A 22,213-nucleotide genomic window follows, 5' to 3' on the forward strand; every position below is an offset into this window, starting at 1 on the left:
GGCTGGAAGAAATGGCTGCTTCCTTAAATGTACAGACACCAATGCAGGGATACAGGGATTATGAAGAATCATGGGTAAATGACATAATCAAAGGAAAATAATAAAGCTCAAATAATTAACCCTAAGTAAATAAATATATAGAAACTGACAACAAATTCAGATTAGTCCTCTTAAAGTTCAGTCAACTATAAGAAAACATGATGGACAAGTAAAAGAAATTAGGAAGACAACACATGATCAAACTGAGAGGTATTATATATAAGAAAGGAAAAGTAGATTAGAGGTATAAAGATTTAAAAAAGGAGATAAAGTTATCAGTCTTTACAGTTAGTTATTTGAATTCCTAGAAACAGTAATCAACTGAAAAACTCCTATAAAAATAAGAAAATATATGTAAAATAAAATGTCCAGAAATAAACTAGATCTATAAAGAGAAAACTTCAAAACAGTCCTTTGAAACACAGATAAAGACCTAATCAAATGGAAAGGAATACCATGTTCTTTGATTAGGAAGACTCAGCATTCCAAAGTGTCAACATGATCCAAATAAAATTTAACATGATTGAAATAAAATTACCACAGTAAGATATTTTTAAGGGGCAGAGAATCTACACAAGCTGAATGTGAAATTCATATGAAAAACTAAACAAGCAAAAACACCAATAAAAATCTGATAAAGTAGGGTAATAAGAGAGAGATAGCTTTAGTCAATGTTAAAATTTGTTATAAAGCCTCATTAGTTAAAATATACTCAAATATAAAACTTAATGAATAAAAAGAGATGGAACAGAATAGAAAATTCAGACACTGACATAAACATTTATGAAATCACTTGGAGAAAGATGGACTATTTGCTAAGTGGTGATGGGACAAGTGAGTATGATTTTATGTAATGATCTTCTAAATGATTACAAATGGATAAAAAAAATTTAACTGAAAAATAAAAAAGTAGCAAAAAAATTGTGGTTTGAAAGTATTTTTTATGTACCTCATTGTGGAGAATGCTTTTTAAAGTATCCCACTAAATTCAAAAGTGAGAAAGGAAAAGATTCATTAATTTGAGTACATACAAAATTAAAATTATTTTTCTTTGGCATCAAACAGTACTGTCAAAAGAACAAATAATGAAATATTTGAAATACATACAATAGGCAAGTATAATTTCCCTAATACATGAAGAACTCCTATAAATCCCTAAGAAAAACCAAAAAATGACAAATAAAATATAATGATTTCTTAAGACTGATGCTCAACTTTGTTTACAATGAGAGAAATGAAACTTTAAAATGCAGTGAAAACACAAGCTACTCTGAAATAACATATTGGTATTTTGCTATTCGTGTAGAGAAACAGATACTTTTATACATTCTTTGTGGAGATATATATTAGTACTATCTTGGATGGAGCACAGGGATAGAATTAAGTAACAGCTGTCAAAATTATAGTTCTACACACCCTTTGATCCAGCAGTTTCAATTCTAGCCATATATCCTGGAGATGCAAAATTAATATCTGAGCACCATTATTTATTGTAATATTGCTTGTGCTAACAAAAGATTGGAAACAGCCCAAACATCTAACTAATCTGCTCTCAGCTCACAAAGCCATGTACTGAGGCCCTCTGTCCAACCAGATAAAGGAGTAACTTTTTGTTACCCACACGTAGGTGTGGTATGGGCTAGCTTTTACTGATTTCTCAAAGAGGCAACTGAAAAGCTTGTGAAGCAATCCTTGATGTTTTAATGATTTTTCTTCAATCCTTTGTTGTTGTCTTGCCCACACATAATTTACCACATGTAACTGAACTTTGACCCAATTTGTCTTTCTCAACTTTTCCCAAAGCATTTGTAATCTAGTATAGATAAAATAGAAACAGTTCTTTCTGCAGTAATCTTTCATTGGTTTATGTAACCATTAAATGAATTATGCAACTGACCTGTTAAAAATAATATATGCATGTTGAGGAATAAGTAGAACCTGATTCTTAGTGTTAGGTCGACTAGTGGAAGTGGTTGGTGCTGATTAAAATAGCCTGCCTGCTGTAAGCATTCACCAAGCAAGATATCAGTTGGTGCATCTGAAAGAGGGATGGGGGACCTTTGCTTAATCCAGCAAGTTGGTTAAGTATTCATTGAAGAGAACTTTTATTGCATGCTGACAATAGGTAAAGAGCAATCCACTATATTCCAGAATAATTAAAACCAGAGTAATCCTAGTAAAAAAAAAAATGATTTGTTAGTATCTTCACATTTTTATGTTATTACTGCTTTGTCTTCATTATGACTTTCATATAAGCTCAATTTCTTTCCAATATGTTACAGGCTTTGGCCAAAGAGTTACAAAATGATGTCCACGTGGTAAGGCGACAAATAAGAGAGCTTAAAAAAATGAAGAAAAACAGGGATGCCTGTAAAACCTCAACCCATAAAGCCCAGACCTTGGCAGCTTCTATCCTGAACATTTCACGGTCAGATTTAGAGGAAATACTAGACACAGAAGATGAAGTGGTGAGATAATTTAAATATTTATTAGTAAAGGGTTTATTACACATTGGACTTAAGTACATATTCTTATTCATTTTATAACTCTTAGAATTTCATCTTTAAGATAGTATTAATGATGGTAAGATTGTTAAAGTGCCAATGAAAGATACACATCAAGTATTAACCAACTCAAAAAGCCTTTAAAGAAATTTAACTGTGTAATATAGAAATAAGCTAGTACTTATAACCTTTCAAATTACTTGTTATTCAATTCATTTATTCTTTCTTATCCTCCATTTTCTTTAATTTAATCATATTACATATCATGTAAACCAGTATACTTAATTAAGCTAGCTTAAATGGATTTAGTTAAGCTGAGTCTCCACTGATTTGAAGTTTTTTTCTCCTTGCGAGATTTTTTAAAAAGTGCCAAATCTATTGGGTTTCATAGCTAAATTCAGAATTGCTGTTCACCAATATACGCTTTGAAAATATATTGTTGAAAAATATTTATTGCTTATAATTGGGTAAAATACTTCTGTCTGAGTGAATTTATATGCATACAGGTATACTCTTTAATAGCATTTCACACCTCCTGGGAAAGACACCTGCATTTTTTACGTAGTCACTGCCTCATAAACAACAGAATCTCATACCACACAGTCTTTTGTGAAACATGTGTAGGGTGCTCATTCCTATCGTGCTATGGCTCTGAGCTTTAATTCATGAATATTAGATTTTTATCCTTTGGAATGCTAAAAGATGATGGCACTAGCAGCTTCTCAACAAATATTTGTTCAGTGATAGACTTGGGTATCTGTATGAGATCATCCTCTGGCCCCCTCATCAGCTTCTGAAAGATCTTCTGGAATAGAGCAAATCTACAATATGTAAAGATTTTTGAACTACCAAGAATCCTTAGATAATAGTTAAAAGGAATCCTACAGGTATTATTTTCATCCAATGGGTGAATTACCAGTTTCTGCATTCAGCAGCTATGCGAAAATGTCTGCGACTTTCTATCAAATTCTAAACTTTGAAGTACAAGAACAATATCACATATAGTACCAAATATAAGACACATGGGAGTAATATTATTTCTGGCAAGGGTGTTAACTAAGCCTTATTATAGGCGTTTAATTAAAATATGTTGATTGATGAGAAACCTAACAAAAATTTAAGGTTAAGGCCTCTTGTTGCCTAGAAATTTTAAAACACACAGATTTAGCACAGTGTCTCATGTGAGTATGGCTGTTTGCATGTATGTGTTTACACTTACACACATGCAGTGATGCTAACACATGTACGTATTCTGGAACACAGAGCCACCAGGTTTTCAAGACCAAGTAATCTCTAAAATGATGCATTCTCTGGGCTAACAAATTAGCAAAAAAAACCCTCTTTGAATGAGCAGATTAGAAAAGTTGTCCTCTTTGAGTATGTGAATTAGAAAAGGATCTCTCTTGATAGCCCCAAAGACTAGATGGTGCACGTCTGTGAATAAATGGCACCTCTGCCTCTGGGCAGGTGGAGTCTGAAGACAGAGTACACAGCACTGTAACATGCATGTCACACACTCTTAAATCAAGTCCCTCCTGAAAGAGATATAAACACACTGTTCTGAGAGGGATAGGTATATTTTGATATATTTACTAGATTGCATTATAGACTGATCCTGCCATCTTCCAGAGGTCCAAGGATTTGCCCAAGCAGAGCCCAGATCACCTGATTTATGTTCTTTACACTATATCGAACTGTAGTAAATTCACATCAGAAACTGTGATGGCCTATCTGAAGTGCCTAGCATGATGCCTGCCATACAGTAAATTTCAACAAATAATAGTTTCTCACACCGTTCCCTTCTTGGAAAGTCTTTTTTTTTTTTTTTTTTTTTTTGTAAACTGAATTACAATTTCAAGTGAATCATCAACTGTACATGTGAATACATTTCAATTCCAGAAATATTCTATCATGATAATTGATGGGCTGAAAATACTTTGTGACCTACAGAACTTTAAGTTGGAGTGTTCTTTGCCTATCAGTAGATTATTGGATAGTTTGAATCAACAAGCATTTAAATATACCAGAGTCATGCCATGTTCTGTTCTGTTTGTAATGATAACAATTACTCCTTAGTTATCTGCTGACAAGTCAGATTTTGGAATATTAAGTTTTGTGTTATCTCACGAGGGTCACCTGTAAATGATTCTTTTATATAACTCCATCTTATTTTTCACTTTAATTGCTTTCACCCCCATATTAGCCCCTAGTTTGAGCTCCACTGTGAAGGTAGAAATTAAATATTTCTGAATTACCGTGAAATATATAAATATAGCTATATCTTCCATAGTATGTATCTATAAATTAAATTTTAAAGAGCACGGATTTAAATATTACTACTTTGAGATGACAGACTGCTCTTTGTTGAATGTAATTCTACTGATATTACTCTAGATTTATTAAGTATCTAATAGTATAAACAAGTTCATATAAATTTAATTAACACCAGTGTTTCTATTTTTTTTCTTTAGGAAATTGAAAAAACAAAAATTGATGCTGAAAATGACAAGGAATGGATGTTGTACATTCAGAAACTTCTTGAAGGACAGGTGTTTCATTTTTCTGTTTCATATATTAAACTTCTAAATAAGAATTCCAAGCCTTACATTTTCACCAGATGTCTAACTTTTTGTAAACACTACCCCATTATTTACTTCTGTTAGGTAAAGAAGTATTCCAGTAGGTAGAAAGGAAAGTTAACCCTCTATTTGTGCTTTTGGACTTAACAAATGAAACAAATGCCTTGGGATAGAGCCAACATGGGTCTTAGCAAATGCATTAATTAAATTATTGAGTCAACCTCTGTGCTTGCTAGACTGAAAAGGATCCATTCTCTCAGACCTCTTAGGAAAAGAGATACTTTATTATGTGTCTTTAAAGTTAGTAGTTGATATGGACACCTGAGGAGTTCATGGGTTTCAGTGACCTTTTACTATGGACCTGTTTCCAGTCAATTCATGTTTTCCTCACAGCCAGACAGCTGTTTATTACTGTGTCTTCCCGCATTCTCTACAATATTTTCTACTGAGACCTCGAGCAGCTTGTTAGTGGGAAGTAAATATTGATTTGGCATCCTGTCAATGCAGAAAGAATGAAAAAATTTCCACCAGAGGCCCCTCAAACATTTTCCTATCGACATTTTCTGGGCCGAGTGGAAAGCTGCATAGAGGATGACAAGGCCAAGACGAGTTGAAATCCCTGAGGGGTCTATTGAGACTGCTGCTGTGACCTGTGTGATACTTTTTCTTCCCTTTCAAGTATTTTTTTAATACACATATAGTCTACTGGGATGCGCCCCTCTTGTAAGTGATCAAGGGCAGTTTATTGGCAGGTGAGAGCCCTGCTTTTCTAGTCATAGCCAGCTTTTGTTTTGACATCACTGACAGCATGTAATGTATTCTAAAACTTTTTCATTATAGTTCTTTTCGCTCAACCTAATTGTTTATTTTTTAAATGGACTGGAATAAATAAAAGCCAAAACATATTTGTCAAAGTACCCCCAAAATTGTCCTGTGATTTTAGAAAAGTCATTTTAAATGTTTCTGTGTAAAGATTAAAAATAGAAACTGATATTAAATGCAATTATTTTACATTTATATTAACAAGTATCAGTTTATGTGCTTTTGGTAAAGTCAAGAATAAGTAAATAGTATATAAACTATTCATGTTAGTATCAGTTTGATATATTATTGAGATGTTGTCTGGAATCACTTTAATAACAGTAGGTGATTAAAAATCATTTGCTTAAAGTTGTGTAAGTGTAGATGTGCAGGTGCTAGGCAAGGCCTTATACACTGACTACTTGCTTTTGAGAACAGAGGCTGTTTCTTAATCGTGTGGTACTTCCAGAACCTAGCTCAGTGGCTGGCACACCAAAGAATTCAATAATGATTGTAATGAGGTTTTTCTTTTCAACTGGAATGTCATAAAAATAAACTTTTAAATGAATTTTTAAAATGTTCACTTCGTAAATGTGGCCTGTATTTATTTGAATTAGAAATTTTATCAAGTATGACTATAAAAATAATAAATCTATACGTATAAAGCTTTGTTAAATTTTGCTAAAACTGTACCGACACTGGACCTGAGTTTTTTTGGTTAACACATGGAGAGGTATATACATACATTCTACATTAGCTGAATGTATGCTTATTCTGTCCAGTAAGTATAAAAAAATCCTGTTGAAAATGGCATCAGACTGCTTAATATTGCAGCTTGATATAGTGCCTTTTTGTGCCACTGAGCCTGGACTCTGGAATATAATTGCCAGGCAGTATTGATTTAATTGCCCAGGTTTATTTGTGGACTCCTAATTATTGACTGGAGGTAAATTTAATGGAGCAGCCTTTATGAACACTGGGAAACCGCTGCTCTTGCTGTTATACATAATGAACTGCATCATGTGCCTTTAGATCATTTTTCAAGCTAATTTTATTCCACTATGACAGTATGATAACATTTAAAAAGTCAAAGACTTTTTATTTTTATTACCGACATAGGTGGTTTTGCTGATGTCTTTGAATTTTGTGAGAGAAAAAATAGGTACTTCATTGGTTGCACTTGAGTGTCGCTTTATAATTACACCCAAGAGAAAAATCTATAAAATAGAATACATCTTTTTTTTTTAGCCTACTTTTCTTCTCTCTCAATCTGAGCAATTATATTTGTCCTGAATTTTAGAAAAGGTTTTCTTTGCCCACCGGTTTTTTTTAGAGTCTGAGTTACACTCACAGGATTGTGCGGGCAAAAGTGTAATTATGTTCATTCATACGTTTTGTTTAGTTTTTGGCTTATAGCTCCTATGAGGTTACATCATCTTCACATTGTGGATAACTGAAGACATTTTCTAAAAAATACTAATTAGTCCAATATTGATGTTTTGTTATTCAACTATTTTGACAAAATTATTGGAAAACCTCTCTTTTATGTCCTGTCTGTGTGTTGGGCGCTGTGTGTGATCGAATCCTGAGATTATGAGGGCGAATCTGGCCCTGTGATTTTGTCTTTTGTTTGATTGGGCCAGAGAATTGCTTTCTGTTAAAAAAACAATTTTTTTCTGCTTTTGTTTGATGGAATGTCATATTGATAAAATATTCACCACAAAATAAAAAGCTGTTCTTCCATGTGGTAGTGTGGAACTAATAATGATATGATTGTTAGCTGTTGTTAGCTACAAGTGCATGAGAACTAAAAGGTCTAAAATTTTAACTTATATATATTTGATACAGAACCCAAATATATGTCATTCTTTCAAGTAGTTGTGATGCTATTGGTAACTTTTTATATTTGACATTTCTCTGCACCTTACATTTGTCCCCAGAGTTTTCTAGTAATCAGAACCACACTAAAAAAATCTTACTAAGTCTACTTTTATCTTTCTATGGCATAGCTGCCTTTAATTTCTTTGAACATTTTTATTTGTATAAATCTCTCTTTTCACATTGATATATTTTTTAAAACATAATTTATGGCAGAGACAAACAAGCAAATTGATAATTAAAGTAGAATGGGAGAAACCACCAAAATTAGTTTATCTGTAGTTTAGGGAGTGGGAGAAAAGATAGAAATAGGCAAAGTAGGCTGAGACCAAATTATAAAAGCTTTTGAGCAGGGTAGGGATGTAATCAGAGTTGTGCTTTAGAAAGATGCTTAAGAGCAACATTGTAGGATGGTTGGAGAGAGGAGAGTGGGAGCAAAAAGGTGTTCTAGGTAAGGGGCAGTGAGAGTCTGGATACGGCCTGGCCATAGTAATAGAAAGGCAGGAGACAGACGTGATCTACATTATAATGAGTGGCTAGATAGCAGTAATGAGATTAGATGAAGGGGTCTGGGTAGGAACCAAAAGATGGGTGAGTTTAATATACTATAGGAGGAGAGAAAGATGATAATATCTTTAGAGGTTTAGGGAACAAAAGAGGTAAAGCAGTTTTAGTTAAACAAAAGAAGTAAAGCCAGGCATAAAATGTTACATATTGTATGATTCCATTCATACAAAATGTAAAAATAGGCAAATTTATAGACAGTATGTTTGTGGTTGCCGAGGCTGGGGGGATATAGAGAATGGCTGCTTACGGATAGAATTTCTCTGAGGATGATGGAAATGCTCTGGAATTACTAGTGATGGCTACACAATTTTGCGAATGTACTAAAAATCAATGATTTATACACTTTAAAATAGTGAGTTTTGCTATGTGAATTATATCTCCACTTAAAACAGTTAACTCCTTGATAATGGAAAATATTACAAAAAGAAAACAAAATACATTTAAAATTAAATTTAATAAATTGCTTATTTCACAAGTGTTGTGCCCCCCACCATTAGCAGAGATTTCTTTAAATGCATTTGAACTTTAATTCTGTCTAGTGGCTGTAAATATGAGTAAATGATATAAATGATTTTATTTCAAACTCAGTAGTTTCTTTTCAGTTGGCACATAAGGAGATGTCCCACCTTTATACTCTAATTGGTCTTACCTGTTCACATATCCAAACAAGGAGTCAGTTTTTTAAACTTTGCCCACTACAAGACAGTGTTTATCTGTTCTGCCCATTCTGATCCCCCAAATTAAAATTATAATAAAGGTTATTTTTAGGCCTTTATAATACCTAAAACAGTCCCTTGTTATTGTGACTTTATAAAGGCAATGAAGATAATTAGTGGAAATTAAGCTGAGCCTGTGCTCTGGAATCATTAAAAAATATGTGAATGAGTACCTTCTACATGCCAGGTATTATTTCAGGTTTGGAGAATATGGCAGTGAATAAAAGAGATAAAAATTCCCTACTCTTATAGAATTTACACTTCTGGGGATGGAGGACAATAAATAGTTAAAATGTATAAACTATGAAATTTAATAGGTAGTTAACTTGAGTAGAATTATGGGTAGATATATTAAAATATGTATATATGTATAAAACAAATAATACATAGTTATAACCAGAGTGTGGGTCTTTACTAAGATTTCTATAAATACCCTTAGATATGAATGGCTAGAAAATGTGTCCTTGATGTTATGGTGTGTAGCTTTATTCTTTGTTATTTGCTAATCCTTTTTTAGGTTTCATTTTGTCCATTTTAGTCCACTTTGTATAGATCATTTTATTCTATTGGAACTATATCAAAAATTCTGTCTTTTTGCCTTCAGTTTTGGAGAATTTAAAGTACAGATGTTGATCAGTGGCTTTTCTTTACCTTTAAATATCCCTATTCCTATTTGTTGCTTCAGATCTTGCAAATGCTGAAATTTAAAACGGCTAACTTTCCCCAGTGTCCTCTCTGCAAAATATGCTTACCTTCTACAGAATGCCTTGCAGTGTGGCAGTGGGAAGGGTTTTATAAATCTCCCTGGCTTTTGTAAATAGAATATACTACTAGCCTGAAGGTTAACTGAAAGTTTCTCCTTGCAGCTCTGAAGCCATTTACTCTCTGGTCGTTTCCTGTGTTGCACTTACAACAAACGCATTCACAAACTGACATACTCACACACTCAGTCTGTCTCATCCATATAAGCCTACACACTCAGTAACCCACACAGAATTAATTCCTCACATTTAGATGAAGTAGCGAGAGTTTAAAATCCTCTACTCACAGCCTTGCTGGTTTTTTTTTATTTAACAAGGTAAGCTTACTTTCGTATCACTAGAATGTGATTAAAGTTAAAAGGACCCTTTTAATAAAATAATTAAGTTTATTTGAATCTACAATATCAGTTTTTTCATGTAACTCCTTTTTCTTTTTTTCTCATTTTATTGTTTTCTTCGTGTAGTTTTATCTCCTCTAATATATATTCTTGTGCTATAGGAAAACAAAGAAGTTTATAATCAGTATTCTAAAATTAAGTCTCAACCAAATATAAAAAGATTTCTGCCTGGAAGTTCTTTATTAACAGCTAATTCAATTGCTGTATATATTTGAAGTTAGTAATACTATTTATTTAACAAACTTTTATCGAGTGCTGATAGTATGTAAAAGTGCTAGTCAGCATGGGAAACAAATGGGACAATTCATGTCTTTAAAAGACTTAAACTCTAAAGTAGGAAATTAATAAGTGTTAGGATGCAGAGAAAATTGTACACTTGTATGTTGCTAATGATAATGTAAAAGGGTGCTGTTATTGTGGAAAACGCTATGGCAGTTCCTCCACACATTAAGCATAGAGTTACTGTATTATCCAGTAATTCTGCCTTGGGGTATATCTCCAAAAGAATTGAAAGCAGGAACTCAAACAGATACTTGTACACCAATGCTCATAACAGCATTGTTCAAAATAGCCAAATGATGGAAATGATCCAAATGCCCACTGATAAATGAATGGATAAATAAAATGTGGTTTATGTGTACAATTTATTATTCAGCCTTAAAAAGGCATAAGTACTGAAACATGCTACAATAGGGATGAACCTTGAAGACATTATGCTAAGTGAAATAAGTCAGACACAAAAGGACAAATACTCTGATTCCACTTGTTTGAGATTAGTCAAGTTCATAGAGACAGAAAGTAGAGTGGTGGCTGTCAAGGGCTGGTGGAACAAGGGGAATTATTGTTTAATATATGTGGAATTTCAGTTTGGAAAGATGAAAAAGTCCTAGAGACAGAGGTGGTGATGGTTACACAACAACATGAATGTAATTAATGCCACTGAGTAAGTGACTTAAAAATGATTTAAATGATAAAATGTTTGTCATTTCTATAACATAAAACAATTTAAAAAATCTAAACTAGGATTTATAGTCAGTATATGTGGGGACACAGGTAATATTCATTTTCATTATGATTTCCAAAACATTAGGAAACGCTTATTAATATAAGAGCCAAATTGGTATAGTCAAATATAGTATGGGACAGTTTTGTCTTCTAGATAGACAAGTTCCTTGAGAGCACAGTGAGTTATCTTTTACCTCCTATATCATGCTAAGGGAAAACAAAAAGTCAGTAAATTGTGCCCTAAAAATATGGATTACCCAGAGAAGCATTAAAATCACTCATATTCTTGCACCTTGAAAAGCCCATCCAATGTCACCTATTCTGTTTTTTGTAACTTTTGAGAGATATTAGCAAGAACGTTTTTCATCTAGATTTAGAAGTAGATTTTTCCTTGACTGCAGAAAATAGAACAAGATACATGAAGCACAATGTGTAATAAAATCAAAACCCCATACTTAAAATGTTTGCATTGTAAAATATCTAAGCCAACCACTCTTCCAGAGCATGAGCTCTGCCTTGTGGAATAATAGGAAACTCAGTAACTGCTGAAGAAATCCATTTTCAGCATCACGTGCCTGAGATTCATTCAGTTTCTCCTTATATTGAACTCTCTCTGCACAGTAAACTTACAATGGCTTATAGTCGGAAGACCTGGGGTTGCGTTCTGTCTCACGCTAGTATGTGAAGAAGTTAGCTCAAGGCAAGTAACTAAAGCCTCTTTAACTCAATATCTTCAACTATAAGATAGAAAAAATACCACCTGACAGACTTGGAGTGATAAAATAATGAATGCCAAAATGTATTATCCCTTGTAAAAGTGTTTTGTCACCCTTGAAAAGGATAGTAACAGTTCGAGGCCTAGGGAAAATATATGGAAAATAACTCAAACTTAGAATGCTAGTGATTTCTTATGTTTAATTATTTTTAATTTATTTTAAAAGCATATTTTTTTGCTAGATTTGCTACTAGTCTCCCCAGAAGATGCCTAGCCCATTGCCTACTGTAGAGTAAATACAGTCATGCAATGCATGAGGACATTTTGGCCAATGATAGACCACACTATACAATGGTGTCCCCATAAGATGATAATGAAGCTGAAAAATTCTTTTTTTATTAACTTTTATTTTAGGTTCAGGACTACATGTGCAGGTTGTTATATACGTAAACTCATGTCATGGGGGTTTGTTGTATAGATTATTTCATCAAGCAGGTACTAAGCCTAGTACCCAATAGTTATTTTTTCTGATCCTGTCCCTCCTCCCACCTTCTACCCTCAAATAGGCCCCAGGGTCTGTTGTTCCCCTTCTTTGTGTCCATATATTCTCATCATTTAGCTCCCACTTATAAGTGAGAACAGGCAGTATTTGGTTTTCTGTTCCTGCATTAGTTTGCTAAGGATATAATGGAGCTGAAAAATTCTTATTACCAAGTGACACTGTAACCATCGTAAGGTGGTAGCACAACACATTACTCTTGTTTGTAGTGATGCTGGTGTAAACAAACCTGCTATGCTGCCACCCATAGAAAAATATAGCGTATACAATATAGCGTATACAAAAATATAGCATATATACTGCACATAATACTCAATAATGATAATAAAAGTCTATAACTAGTTTGTGTATTTACTATGCCATATATTTTTTTTGGGGGGGTGGGGGTCAGAGTCTCGCTCTGTCTCCCAGGTTGGAGTGCAATGGCACAATCTTGACTCACCAAAACCTCTGCCTGCCGGGCTCAAGCAGTTCTGCCTCAGCCTCCTGAGTAGCTGGGACTACAGGCGCATGCCACTATGCCTGGCTAATTTTTTTAATATTTTGTAGAGATTGGGTTTTGCCATGTTGCCCAGGCGGGTCTCCAACTCCTGAGCTCAGGTGATCTGCTTGCCTCAGCCTCCCAAAGTGCTGGGATTACAGATGTGAGCCCCTGTGCCCAGCCTACTATGCCATGCATTTTATCATTATTTTAGAGTGTACTCTTCTACTTATTAAAAAAAAAAAAAAAAAAACCTTAACTGTAAAACAGCCTAAGGCAGGTCCTTCAGGAGGTATTCCAGGAGAAGGCATTGTTAACATAGGAGGTGACAGCTCTGTGCGTGTTATTGTCCCTGAAGACCTTCCAGTGGGACAAGATGTGGAGGTGGAAGACAGGGATAGTGATGACCCTGACCCTATGTAGGCCCAGGGTAATGTGTGTGTTTGTGTCTTTTTCTTTAATTAAAACTTTAAAAATAAAAAAAATAAAAATAGATAATTATTTATATCCTTACAGAATAAGGATATGAAAATGTTTTTGTACAACTGTATGGTATGTTTGTGTTTTAAGCTAAGTGTTCTTACAAGAGTCAAAAATTGAAGCTTACAAAGTAAAGTTACAGTAAGCTAAGGTTAATTTATTATTGAAGAAAGAAAAAGGTTTTTTAATACATTTAGTGAAGCCCATGTATACAGGGTTTATAAAATCTACAGTAGTGTACAGTCATGTCCTAGGCCTTCACATTTACTCACAACTCACTCACTGACTTGCCCAGAGCAACTTCTAGTCCCACAGGCTCCATTCACGGTAAGCGTCCTATTCAGGGGTACCATTTTATAAAATCTTCTATACCATATTTTTACTATGCCTTTCCTATGTTTAGATATACTAATACTTATGATTGTATTACATTTGCCTACAGTATTTAGTACAGTAACATGCAGTCACAGGTTTCTAGCCTAAGAGCAGTAGGCCATAGCATATTGTCTAGGTGTGCAACAGGCTATACCATCTAGGTTTGGACAATGACAAAATTGCCTAACAATGTATTTCTCAAAATGCGTCCCTATTGCTCAGTGATGCATAACTGTATTTCTTGAGTGCTTTCATTGAGGAGGTATAATTCACTATTCACATTCATCCTGATTCTGGAGCGACATATTTAAATCAACATTTTTAATCATATTTTAACATTTTTAATCATTTTAATCATTTTTAATCATTTAAATCATTTTAATCATTTTAATTTAACATTTTTAATCATTTTAATCTGGAGCGACATATTTAAATCAACATTTTTCCTATCTGTACTATTAAGTGTTCTCTTAGTCATTTCAGGCTGTTATTCCAGAATACTATAGACTGGGAAACATTTATTTTTCACATTTCTGGGGTCTGGGAAGTCCAACATCAGGCATTAGCCGTAGGAGCATTCTTTCTGTTTTGTAGATCGTGGTCTTCTCATTGTATTCTCACATAGCAGAGAGAGCAAGAGAGAGAGTAAGCTCTCCTATCTCTTTTTATAAGGGCACTAATCCCATTCAGGATGCTTCCATCCTCATGACCTAATTACCTCCCAAAGCCCTTACCTCTTAATACCATCACGTTGGCGTTTAGGATTTCAACATAAAAATTTTGGGGGAACACAAGCATTTAGTTAATAACAAGGGTCTACCTGCTAAATACTTTTTATATCAGTTAAGCTTTCTTTTCCTGAACTCTGAGTTCATATCCATGTGATAAACATTGGTATTCACACCTAGTCCTATTGAGACCCCAAATTATTTCTTTAATGTCTACATAAAAAGGGACTCCTTGTTATAGTGGACTGTAGACTCTTAAAGCATTATCTCTAGCGTGAATATCTCACCTAGTCATGAAGGAGCATACAAGGAATGGACATATCCCCTTAAAGTATATATACTACACAGTTTCTGGCGTTTGAGAAGAAAGTCAGTCATATTAGGATAGTCCGAATACCAGTATTAAGATGTATTTGTCATTATGTGTGCTGGTTTTGTGAGAAGACAACTAGGACTTCAAAAAGGTCTTGCAGGGGGTTGGAGAAGGTAGGGTAAAGTAGTAATGTGTCAGGCTTTGTGTAAGACCAATGTCCAAACAATTCATAGGGGTCCAAACTGATGTCCAAGGGAGCTTTTTGTGCTGGTATCATTGCCCAAAGCATTATCTTAAAGGTAAGGGCACAGCAGTAGTCTCTGATCTGTGAGAATATTGGTTATCAGTTAGGGAAAAGTGACTTGATAGGAGTGGAAAATGAGGGAGGGGTAGAAACCTCCCAGCTGCTGAGGAACCAGTGACAAGGGGTTATCTCTATCTAGGCAAGTTTTGGGGACAAGAACTATAGTGTCACACAGGCACCAGACAAGAGGCCTAATCACAGCCTAGAGGTGCTTCTGGGTTTGAAGGAAAGTCTATAGCTAACTTAAATTTCTCTTCTATCTTACATAACTTACCATAGCCCTAAAGAACTTGCTGGCAGTTCATTTTACTAAATCCTGAAGTATCTTACCAAGCGTCTCCCTAACCCCAAGGACTTTATAAATAGAGTAGATCACCCATTTGCTTTAAGTGTTATGGAAGCAGTCCTTGAGGCTTTTTTCTTCATTCTGTTTTACAACTTCTAGAGTAAGTTTCAAAATTAAAGAGAGAAAAACTATAGCCTTCCACAGAGTTTGAAAGAAGCAGGCATAGCCTTCTCTGTGTCCATTTATAGCAGAACTCCAGGAGGTCTTTATATGTATTCAGATATGCAGCAGAAATAGAAACAACCATTTAGGAGACATGACTCAAAATTCAGTGCCAAATTTAAATTATAAATACATTGTTCTTTCTGATGGCCTTCTTGATTATTTTAACAAGTTCAGTCTTTAACTACAGGATAATAGAGTGGATGCTAACCACTCAGATATGTGTGTGTGCTTGTATATATGTAAATAAATGCATATACCAAATGTTGCACCTTTAATTTTATAATAAACCTACAGTATCCTTTCTTACTAAGGTCTCATTAAATCAGATTTTAAGAGCAGATATAATTCATGAAATTTTATATTCTTCACTTTCAATATGACTCTAGATAAAAGTCAAATTTTATCTTACAAGAAATATCTTTCTGGTCATAGTTTTCAAACAGAAAACAAGAATAAAAATGGCCAAATTGTTAATTGTACCCTTTATACTTAAAAGTTATCCTTATTTCCATTTTTCTTTCAATACAAAAGAATTTCAATTTCATATTAAGAGCATATTCCCATTAATGCTGATATAATAAGTTACTTTTATGTTTAGCAATCATGGACTTTAAGCTTTGCTATTTTTCTTAGTTCTCAAGCATCTGCAGTCATCATTTATATCATTTATATGTCACCTCTAAAGGAAGCCACAATTTGTAAGTGTGAGTAATAAATTTAAGATTGTGGTAGTTGCATACCAGTTCCTAAAGGTAAACTTCTGTAGGTGTTTATATGTCAGAGAAGCTAAAAATCTGGGTGAAATCAGGGGAGATCCCTCCTATAATGGAAATCACTCTTTGCAGCGGAAACAGCCAGAATGACTAGGAAGATCTGCCTTAAGACTACCTATAGACTAAGGCAAACTTTGTCAGATATCCCAGTTAAATTTCTATGCCAAGAAATTTCACTCAGTATGAAATCTTCACCTGTCCATTTTTCTCTTTATGCTGAAGAGTTTAAGCATGTGTAACTCTGCACTGATATGCCCAGGAGTATCGTTTCTCCTTTTTTATCCAAGAGAGAAAAAGAAATCATGCAGGTTTTCTGGACTTTGTAATCCCTGGCAAATACCATCTGAGATGAAACCCACAGCAGCATAATGTTGGTTTGTTGTTTCAGATGTATTTGATAGGGTGCAAGAAGATCTTTGCTGTGGTCAGTCAGATTGTCACTTCTACCCAACTCTAAAATCCTATTAGTAAAGAGGCAGTCGTGCCTGTCTGTCCCTCAGAGATTTCTAAGGGAGATATAGCCCCTTCTAGAATGCATATAAAGATAATATAATTAACTATAAACTCCTTGTATGAAACAAATATGCATTTAATCTGGACTTCAAAGTAGAAGAAGGTTTGGTTCTCTTGTTCTTAGTGTTTTTAAAACATTTTGCACTTAAAAAAATATGGCACACAAACAAGCAGACCATGTGAATTTTTAAAGTGCTTTCCAAGGCATGTTGTATTTTAAGTACAGTTTCAGTCCTAACTCTAAAGCGTAGAGCTACATGCTGAGAATTGATGTTCATGTGGTACTGTAAGATTTTGAAGAGCTTTCTTGAATCACTGGGAAGATTAAATTATGTTCCATCTGACTTTCCAGTTCACTATAATTTATGATGTTTGAGAAGTAGCATGATGTAAGTAATAACTCTTAATTAACCAAAATAGCCAGTTAACTTGAAAATTCCACTATTAGCCATTTTTATAAACAAAATCTTTTGGTAATTCATTGTAGACTAAGCAGAATTGTTTTGTGTACAATCTGTGAAAAATGTTTGCTAAATAAATGAATAGTATAAACTTGGTGAGAGAGGTTATTTTTAAAACCAAAGTTGTTAGTGCATTCATTATTTGATTACATATTGAATCTGTTTCATAAAGCAAGAACTATTTGTAAAGCAGGCAGGGACAGCTACTTAAATTTTTTAAATTGACAGTTACTTTAAATTGTTGTATTTATTTGAAAACAGTAAGTATATTTTATGAAATGTTTTGTAGTTCTGACTTTTTCTTAGTCTTCCTCTAAATTTGTTTGAATTATTAACTATTTTATCATATTTTCTGTTATAAAATTAACTTAATTATGACTGAGCCTTATGTATTTAAAAAATAAGTTTTGAAAGACCTCTGTGAAAGCCAAATTTACAGTTAACAATAAACCATAAAGTATAAACAGCAAATAGAGTGAACACTGGGTTTAGAGGAAAATATTTTCAATTGGGTCATAGAAAGGAAAAATAGAAAAATTGAATTAAAAATTTTAAATCTCACACTGGTAAGATATATGAAATTTTGTCTAAAATTATGTAATGACAAATAATATGATTCTTCTGAACTATTATAGACAGATAGGTTCCCGCAAAAGTGGTAGTTGTACACATACTATGCTTTTTGATTTAAGGGTTGACTTCTTTTTGAAATCCAAAATGTGTTAGCCTCTATAAAAAGCTTAAAGGAAGCTTATAATCAATAAAACAGGATTGGCATACAGTTGTGTTTAACTTTGAGGCTTTTAGTTTTATTGGAAGCCAGAGCAAGAGAATAAAGGGAGTTGGTAATAAATTCGTAAATGGACTTCCCATTCCACATTGGAGGCTTTCTGGAAGAGTTATTTGAGCTTGACTTTTTCAAGGTAATGTCCATGTTTAAAATTGTTCAGCTCTCAAGATAATAAGAGTAGATTAAGATTTAAACTTGAAAATGAAATTTGCAAACAATATGATTAATGCCAACACATTGTGGACTGGTGAAAGGTCTGTGACATTATTACATAGGAAATGATATAACCAGCATGTTCCCCAAACTGTGTTTCGTGGACCAGTATTTCAGCCTGATAAAGAGACCATAAGAAAAGGATGGACAAATGAATTTAGAAATAGGATATTATATTGCCCTCTTGGAGAAACACAGTGCCTATTAGCCTCTTAAACACTCTTAACAGGTCCTGAACTAAAGGAACTGTTTAGAAGTTTGGTTTGTTTCCCAAATTTATTTGATTAGAGAACAATTTTAGAAAATGAAACACTCACTTCTGCCTTGTTTCTTCCAGTAAGGGATGGGCAATTACCACCATCTTGTATCTTCCTTTTAGATAGGAATGCACGTAGTACTGAGTGACATCATTTAAATGAAAGTTGCCCAGTAGTCTTGTCATTTTTTTGTGCATTTCTTTCACACCTAATATTAATGCTCTCAAGGTTTAAATTTTTATTTGTAAAACTGACATCTTTGTCCAATGTAACTCTTTTTTACATCCAAGAAGAGCAGTGTGTCAAAATTAAAACGTACTGGTTTTATCATTATCCTCCAGAAGAGAGCTGATCATATTCTTTTTTCTTATTTCTAAGATATGCTTTTCCCATTTCTTCACTTTCCTGAAATTGGGATGCATATGCAATATGTGTGTGTTTGATGTTGTAGATTTTTCCCCCTAGAAAAGCTGTTGTAAAGTCAATGTGTATGTCTTCTATTCATCTGTATCTTAAAACTGAAGAAATCTGGTCTTTTGGTATCTTATACTTTCTTTAGTGGTAAGTTTCAAGTAAGACAAATATGTGAAGCTCCTGTGTTTCTGGGGAACAGACACAGACTCAGGCTACCTTAAGGAGCAGGCAGATTACTATAAACATAAGAAGGGACTAGACTAGAATGTTCTTTGGGCCTGAGGCAGTTTTCTGGATCAGCTGTGGTCTCTATTTCTCCTTCATGGCTGATGTGGTCTATTTGTTTGTGCCTGTCTGCTCTTTAGTTCTACTATCACAGCCAATCTTTTCTCTTTTCACCAGTCCAAATTTAGCAAAGAGCCATTCTGATTGGTTTAATTATAGACACCTTAGGGGAGCATAGCTGAGGACCCAGACAAAGGCCATCAGGCCATCCTGGGTCAGATGCTGACAGTGATGCTGTCAGTGGTCCATCCTAGCACAAAAATGGGCCTGATGCTACTGCCCTGCAGGGAAGGAGGCTGGGCATGCTAAGCATTCCCATTAATATATTCAGGGAAACAAAAGTAGTCTATCCCTGGTTGATCTAAAGGACAAGTCCAAGAAATGACTTTACAAGCTTCTTAATTATGACAGACCTCTTATGTGAGGCTAGGTAGCTGAGAATAAGGACAAGAGAAATTTCTAGGATTCAGAAGTAACTGGGGCTGCATTTCAGATTGTCTTTTACTTACCACCAATAACTGTATAACTGTATTGGATGAGTTGGAGTTCTACAGGCAACTCAGTGAAGCAGAGGGAACAATAAAACTTGACCAGAAAAGTAATATAAATTATGAAATTTGAAAATGTAGTCTACATTTCATAAACTCAGCAGTTTGCAACATGTGTATTACACTTTGATATGCCAAACAACTTTTCTATAACAACTTAATCAATGGATATACTTTTGCCATTTTTTCCTCTGAAGTTTTTACTCTACAATTCTTGAGATGTTCGGCTCTAACACAGACATGTGAATTGATGGTTCTCTCTCATTCTTTTATGAGTGATGAACATACGGTACTACTTCTATGGGCCTGTGTGCCCTAGAGATGACTGTAACCTGCTATTGATCAGCTGATTGAAGATAAATGGCTTAGCTGCTTGTATTGCAGATTACATCATTAACATGGTCAGTAAACCATGAATTGTTCAATAAGGCGTTTATCTTTTTTCATTTTACTTCTGCTCTTTTATCATTTTTATTAGAAAAGACAAAATTACCCACACTAACCAACAAGATCAGTAGAAAAGAGATCCAGTAGGGTACCATTATGGCTGCAAAGTTGCAGACCTCTAACCTCTAATGGTTTAATGGTATTTAGTATGTTTTTGAACTGAAGAAAATATAAAGTTTTAATAATCTTTTTTGTGTTTCTTTTACAGCTTCCTTTTGCCTCATATTTACTAGAAGCAGTACTGGAAAAAATAAATGAAAAAAAGAAACTAGTTGAAGGATATTTCACAATTATGAAAGATATTAGATGATATTAAAATGGAGAGCTTTATTACAAATGTGAAAACTTTTTATGTGGTGTGATTGGAATATATGCATTGCAATCCTGATACAGTATCTGCTCCAACTATCAATACTCAGGTTCAATACAAAAATAAGAAGTCTCTGAAAATAATTAATTGCTGAACAAGTGAAACTAATTAAGTGCATAGCCATTTAAAAGGAAATAGTGTAGCATTTGATTGTTGAATACAAATATTGCCACAAATCAATGCAAACTTAAAAATGATTTTCCTTCTAGTGCATTAAAAGAAACTGAACAGGCTTGGCACACAAATTGGTCTGAGCATAGGAAGAAAAAGTATCAACTAAGGATTTAATGTTTTAAGTTTCATAAAGAAACTAGATTTTTTACATAAAACTGCTACAGATGGCCATAAGTGGTCCAGGGAGCAACAGATTTGTATTACGAGCAAATATAAAATGAAGTATCATAACTTGAGCATTTATTGAAATAAATTGTGTGGTCCAATTGAATCTGTTCTCATTGATGTGCTGGTTTATGTAGGAGATACTATGTATTTGTACAACTATTTGGCAAAAATAAAAACATTTTCTTCTCTCTCTTAAATTCACAATAGTATATGTTGTGTAATCATATAAATTCACAGGGGACCACAAACCCAGTGTATAAAAGTAGGCTCTAATTAACAGAACTACTACTGTGGTCAACTAATTAAAGTTACATTCTTAACTATGATGTCATTCTTGCTTAGATTCCTGAACATTCCCACCTCATTTCACCTCTTCACCGTGTTCCTGCCATACCCTTTTCGGTTCCTCTAATTCACCAAACTGGTGCCTGCCTCCCACATTTGCCCTTGGTCTTCTCTCTTTCTAGAATACTCTGCACTCAACTTTCCTCATGGCTGGCTCCTTCTCATCATTCAGGTCCAGTTTCCCCGGTCCCTCAGAGACACATTCTCTGACCAGCTTACTATTTTATTTCCTCATAGCACAAAATTATCTATCTGTTCATGTATTTGTTTTCTTGTTTATTTTCTTTTTTCCCCTCTTTAGTATGTAGGTCCCATGAGATTAAAACAAGGGTTGGCAGATTATAGCCTGCAGGGCGAATCTGGCCTGCTACCTGTTTTGTATGGCCCACAAGCTAAGAATGATTTTTGCCTTATTAAATGGTTTTTAAAAAATCAAAAGGAGAATACTATTTTGTAGCATGTGAAAATTATATAAAATTCAAATTTTGGTGTCCTTCAATAAAGTTTTATTGGAACACGGTGGTGCTCATTCATTTCTGTATTACTTATGGCTGTTTTCACACTACGTGAGTGTAGCTGAGTAGTTACGGAAGAGACTGTGCTTCTCTTATAACTTTGCACTACTGCTTGGAATACTACAAATCACAATGACACAGTTACAACTTGACAGAAGTTTAGGTGACACAAATACTGCCTTACTGTAATTTAAAACAAACAAACAAACAAAAAAACCAGCACATA

At 34.1% G+C, this 22,213-nt stretch overlaps 1 protein-coding gene across 2 annotated transcripts in view; it reads left to right on the top strand.

Annotated features, from left to right (window-relative positions):
* The window catches only part of CNTLN (centlein), a 361,398-nt gene extending 339,408 nt beyond the window's left edge, over nucleotides 1-21,990 (top strand). For both annotated transcript variants that reach the window (XM_031654268.1, XM_031654269.1), the window contains exons 24-26: nucleotides 2,322-2,507; nucleotides 5,015-5,092; nucleotides 20,624-21,990. In XM_031654268.1, the coding sequence (XP_031510128.1) occupies nucleotides 2,322-2,507; nucleotides 5,015-5,092; nucleotides 20,624-20,725 (366 nt within the window). In that variant the 3' untranslated portion in view covers nucleotides 20,726-21,990. The remainder of the gene's footprint in view (nucleotides 1-2,321; nucleotides 2,508-5,014; nucleotides 5,093-20,623) is intronic.
* Nucleotides 21,991-22,213: the final 223 nt, after the last annotated feature.

This window comes from Papio anubis, chromosome 13, assembly GCF_008728515.1.
Source record: "Papio anubis isolate 15944 chromosome 13, Panubis1.0, whole genome shotgun sequence".
Lineage (NCBI taxonomy): Eukaryota > Metazoa > Chordata > Mammalia > Primates > Cercopithecidae > Papio > Papio anubis.